This window comes from Alligator sinensis, unplaced genomic scaffold, assembly GCF_000455745.1.
Source record: "Alligator sinensis unplaced genomic scaffold, ASM45574v1 scaffold1026_1, whole genome shotgun sequence".
In the NCBI taxonomy this organism is placed as follows: Eukaryota; Metazoa; Chordata; order Crocodylia; family Alligatoridae; genus Alligator; species Alligator sinensis.
Window position 1 is genome coordinate 551,152 of NW_005842897.1, and position 6,000 is coordinate 557,151.

General features: G+C 42.4%; 1 protein-coding gene across 1 annotated transcript in view; it reads right to left on the reverse strand.

The window, feature by feature from the left end:
* LOC102368822 (actin-binding LIM protein 1) overlaps positions 1-6,000 on the reverse strand; it is a gene marked incomplete at its 5' end in the record, with an annotated part of 54,523 nt that overhangs the window by 7,411 nt on the left and 41,112 nt on the right. The window contains 2 exons of the mRNA XM_025192128.1: positions 2,341-2,415; positions 4,367-4,374. Coding sequence (XP_025047913.1) covers positions 2,341-2,415; positions 4,367-4,374 — 83 coding nt within the window. The remainder of the gene's footprint in view (positions 1-2,340; positions 2,416-4,366; positions 4,375-6,000) is intronic.

Genomic DNA, 6,000 nt, shown 5'->3' on the forward strand with positions numbered 1-6,000 from the left:
AGCTTCTAAATCCAGGGTTAAATTCTGGTATAATTTATTGAGAACAGGAAAAGCAATTTTTGTTTACAAAAACTGCTCTTCAACCTAAAAGCAGAAATATTGAACCTTAAGACTGTCGTAAAACCAGCAGAAACAGGCAAGCCAGCAGTGGAAGAATGCAGAGAATACAGACCCAGCTCTGATCGTTAACATGTACTGTTTTTCCAGTCCCAAATGCATTTACCCAGAGCGGTAGAGTATCATGAAATATGGTACAGTAATGACTCTTTCTCAACCAATGTACTAAGAATCTCTTTTTTCCCCCATCCAAGAGCAAATTTAAAAAGCTGATGTAAAGTGCCTGAATTAATAACAGCACTGGAGAGCTAAGCCCTTGTTTGCACTGTGAAGTTCAGCTGGCAAAACTGTCAGACAGGGGTGTGGAAAGATCACAACCTGTAGCTGATGTAGCGATGATGGGAACACCTCCAGTCTAAATTCAGCTCTTTTAGCAGAAGTCAAACTCTCCCATTCACAGGAACTGGGTAAGTAGCAGCAAAAAACCTCTTCTCCCAATAGAGCCATGTCTATAGCAGGGGGCCCAGGCACCATTGCACACTTAAAAGGCATCAGGCCCATACAGTAGAGATAGTTTAGGTATTTTACTGATTGTCAGAGCATGGACTGCATGGGCAGAAGCCTTACAAGCTTCCCTAGAGACACGCAACCCCCAACAGCTTCACTTCTCAAGCCCAGAAAGACTAAGACTTCTCCCCTCTGAGTTTGGGAGGAGTGGCCACCCAATGACTTGGAGGGCTGGGAGTGCAGTTCAACCTTTATAGCTGCTTAAATCTTTGCCCTTTTTTACTGAGACCTTACTGCTAATGCCAGTTTTGGCCAGAGCTGATTCTGGATGGTGCCAAGTGTTTTTGGGAAGAACTGTACTGAGAGGCCCAACTCCCATTTAATTTATATAAACCACAATTCATATTATGTGCTAATAGTTTTCTTTCTGCAATTTTTGAGAGGAGAACACCTAAACTGAGACTATTTGCTTCCTTTGTGTTTTACCAGAAAATCCAAGTTATGGTATGAGCTGTGTGCAATCTACACATGGTAACTAAAACAGTCGGTTGCAGTGGCTGTGTTTCATATTTGTATTGAGAAAAGCCAGGTTTTGATGAAGATATATTAGTCTAAATGTTTGTGTGATAAGTAGATGCACGCCAAAGGGTCACATGGGAGTCACATGGTGATCACACAATGCTTCTGCCAATTAGACAGGTAGCTAGGCCAAATCATTCATTATATGCGGCATGCTCACGGCAGTCCAGTACATCTGCAGTCCCATGACACTGTCTCTCAACTGCTCTTGAAAATAACATTTTCATATTCACCTCTGGGCTCATTCTCTTATTTAAATGGAATTGGAACAAAGAGATTCTTAGAACTCAGCTCTTTTGCATGCAGCTGCTATTTAAAATGGGAGAACTTCAGACACGCACGTTACCCTTAGTCAGGAAAATGAACTCCTCATGTGCATAACTGCGCTTTATTATACTTCATGGACATCTGAAATGCACTGAGCAGAGGCCTAGCAGTCATGATGATGAGACTTGCTTTCTAAACCATCAGAATATACGTGTACATTTATATACATACAAGGTTTGTGTGTAAATGATTTCTCCTGTCCCACTGTAACAGCTCAAGTATCAAACCCTATTTTTAGGGCTGATGGTCATTTCTACTAAAGCCCCTTTGTACTAAGGGTACAAAAAGGTGTTAGCACGAGAACTACACCTGTTGGGACAAAATTTTGAAGGTATTTGGGCACATGAAGATGGAGGTTAGGACCTTGCAGGATCTCTCTCCTGCTTTTGAAAATCCCACTAGATCCCTAAATGCCTTTAATAATCTGCTAGTGTTCCCTGCCCATGAATAATCTGTGGCCGATACTGCCTCAGTACAGCTGAAACTGCCCACCTGGAGTTGTCTCTCTCCAGGGTTATGCATGGTAGTTTTCTACTCTTTTGGTTCTAGGAAGGTGGCAGCTACACTGGAGAGAGGATCAGCTACATGTGGCATGGCTCAAACACTTTGAGCATCTTCGGTTTATCTCTAGAAGAGCCTTTGTCATGTCAAGGCCTGTGGCTCTGCTTGCCCTATCGCAGTGCAGACAGGAGGCATAGCTACTCAAGGCAAGGACCAGAGCAGAGGGAGAAGTTTGGCAAAAGCAGAAGCAATGACTGGGGTGTAGCAAAGGCAAACACCAGAGAGTCAAGACATTTTCTATGATCTCTCATCTGCATGATAGTCAAACCTTCACTGTCTCAAAGGAAAGTGAATAATGTCTGCACTTGCCTTTGGTTCCAACATGTTAGGCATAGACACTCCTCTGTCCATTCTCATTCCAGGGACATGACCATCCGGGAGGGACTGCATCGGATACAGGTACACATCAGACACACAGGTTACACACGCACACACACACAGGGTAAAGGCACTCATGTAATGATGAAAACAGAGGTGAATTTACCCTCAAACCTCCCCTAGGTCCTTAAGTTTAACCTTGCTCTACAGAATGCCATCATTACTATTGCTTAGCATTTTGCCAGTGTGAGCTGTAGGAGCTCCCAGCTCGTTTCCCTCCCTTATGGACTATAAGGTAGTGCCAGCTAAATGGGATCACACACAGCTCTCTGTGGAGCCCTTCAACACCAGTCCATAGCCCACCAGAAGTCCCTAAGAGTGACAGGACCTCTTGTGCCTCAAAAGCTGCGCATGCTTCTTCGGTGGGTGTGTAGCTTGAAATCTGAACTCATAGTCCACATAACCCCATTTTGGGACACTCTGAAGCTGCTGGACTAGCTTGCTGCTTACAAATGTCACAGCCACTCCCTACATGTCTTACCCTGTAAGGTGTTGGAGGTAGAGAGCTGAATTTCACCGGATGTTTGGCTTTAAAGATTCCCTTGTTCAGTAGCAAAATAGCAAATACATTAGTCACTGGGACAGTGCTAGTGTCGCTTTGCTCTGACAAAGCAACTGTAAAAAGTGGCACCACGCATTTCTGCATTAAGTAATTTTTCCTCATAAATAACTACTGCTTGAGATGGGCTCAGCTGACCAGTAAACAGTCTCTTCTTCCAAGTGTTGACAGTGGAAACTCCACCTGGACCTGGAAGTCGGTCTGGGTTCTTTCCATTTTGCATGGAAAGAACAGCCTTGTCAGCCCTATTACAAAGCTTCCCTTACATTTGAGTCTCCTGCATCTCCATGATACTCTTCCTGACACCTGCACAAGCCTTCCTTGGTTGTGTACAGGTACAAAAGATTGAAACTTTAGGCCTCAATAAACTCCCACCAAAGTCCATCTCTGCACTCCCTGACTAGTCCTTTAATTGGGGGTATGATGGTTAATTCTGCTGCAGAGGCACCAGGAAGACTAGCATGCATCTGACATGCTGGCAGGGCAAGTGCACTGAGCTAATGTCCAAAAGTTGAAGCAGTTTATTCTTATCATTAAAACCAATGGATTTGACTATGAATTCCCATAGAGACAGCTCTATTGTATAAACAGGTGCCACTTCTACACAGTTGCTGTTCAGAGCAGAACCACACTTTAAGGATAATGCAAGAGGATAACGTAAATACACTTGATCATCCTCTTGCTGCTAAGCAGAGTCTTTGATATGCTGCATAATACATCTGTCTGTGTATTTAAACTATTTATTAATATTATTTAACATTTGCATTGTGGTAGTGCCTAGATGCCAACCCAGGGGAGGGCCATTTGTGCTGGGGTCCTAACTGCCTAGTGTGGACGTTCATTAAAATAAGCACTGGCAACAATTTTCAGTGGGAACCTGGAGGAGAAGGGCAGAGCACCTACTTCCAGGGAAGCGATGGTGATGGCATCGCAGAAGACCACTTCCCAACCTTTTTGGCTGGAGGGTCAATTCCACATTGGCAGCCACGGACAAAAAAGGAGAATTCAGGGCTCACTGTTTAAAATGGGCACCCCCAGAATGAAGAGGGCTGTGTCTACCCTTCTCTTTGGTTGGGACCAGCCAAGCAGAGGGAAATCCCATGCTAAGATGCCAAAAAGGAATTACTGGAGATAATTTTCATTCCATTAACATCACCACGCTGGTCACAGAATTGGCGTTCGGGCCTCCTCACCCAGTTCTGGGACTGTCAGGAAGTAACTGAGCTGTGCCTGTTCCTTGTGGATAAACGGCTACCTCGTCGATTATGCTTAAGCATGCAGATAAACTGAAACAAAAATGTCTTAAGAAACCCTTCCCTGTAGCAGAAATTCAGATTCGAGTATGAGGGGATGCTCTTAGCTCTGCTGTCAGTTGAGTGGTGAATACCCATACTCTACCTGGAAATCTGAAAAGAAAAAAAGAAAAAAATCTCATCAGCATCAGATAGCAAAGAAACCTGGATTGATCACACATCACAGAAATATCAGTTTCTCATCCTAAGCAAAATGAGATCATTTTGCAGCCTCCAGCAAACCCCGACTCACTGTTCATCACTTTGGTCCAATTAATCCTTTGTAGAAATGTCTGAAGGTTGTTAGCTTCAATTCCCTAAATGGCGGTAGGCGCTTTTGTCACCTGTCTTGTATTATTTTATAATTAAGCATAAATTGTCTCCTCCTGCCATGCAAATTACAACACTGTAGTTGGCTCTGATGCACTACCACATCTGGGGAGAAATTCAGGTTTTATTTGGATGAGCTTGACTCCAAAGGCCAGATCCAACTTCTACTGAAGCAGCTAGAAATATTTCTTAAAAAAGGGCTTGGAGCTGAAGGTTTTATCCTTTATGAGGAAGAAAGGAAGCCAATTTAACAACATAACTTTAAAAACTGATTCAGTTAAATCACTGCAATCTGATCCACGTGACTTGAATCCATACACTTTTCCTGTGTAGAGGAGTTTTACATGTTTATACTCTAGCATACCAAGAGCTGTGGTGCAGACAGTAGACAAACATTTCTTGTAGGTCAATTAGAGTAATATCCATCAATACAAGTGCAAATTATTATTTAAAATACATCATCATCATCAAAATGTTATTTTTTTTGCAAGTAGGTCAATTAAAGTAATATCCATCAATACAAGTGCAAATTATTATTTAAAATACATCATCATCATCATCAAAATGTTTTTGGTTCTTTTTGCAAGTACAGCAAGTTCCCACCAGTTAGATATCAAAGGGCTCCTACTGGCATCGTCAATGCTGCTTGTCCCGTACACGGACTGGTCCCCATTGTTTATTTTAATGCAGTTTCTCCAGGTATCCCCGAGCTATGAAATCTTGCTTTAAATTGGCCACAAAACACTCATTTTGAAACAATCTGATTCATTAAAAAAATTCCAATCTACTCAACATTTTAAAATTTCAAATGATAACAACATTTAAAATAATCTGAATTTTTTGAAAATTAATTACGACAAAGAAAATCTCTGATAAAAACTGTTTAGCTCCCTCTATTGAATGAGTAGTACAGACACAGCCTCTGGGTGGGGTATCAAAGTGCTTCTATTGGAAGGTACGAGGAGTCTGGAGCTTCCCTCCCTCAGGCCTGTACATGGTTAAAGACTCTTAATAATACCTTTCAGCTCAAGCTGCTTTTGCAAGATAAATTGCAACCTCCTAAAAAGAGAAATTGCAATTAAGGACAGAGAAACCAGTTCAGCAAATATCTGAACTGATCACAAAAGTCTCATCTTTCCCTGTTCGGTGAAATGATCCAGGCTTTTAGAAGGGTTGGGTCTCTTTTAAAAAGAAAGGGCAGTTTCATTCAAAGATTTGTGCCCAACATAACTCTACACATTAAAAAGAAGGTCCCTTTCCTCTTACCCGTACCTTTCCTAAACTAATCCCTCTTTCCTATAGCAGGGTTCAGTCATCCCTGCTCTGTGCATTGGCCTTCCTTTTTCCTAAGATAAACTCTACCCTGCTCACTGCCTGACTGTCCTTCTGCCCCTTATGCCACTCAACTGA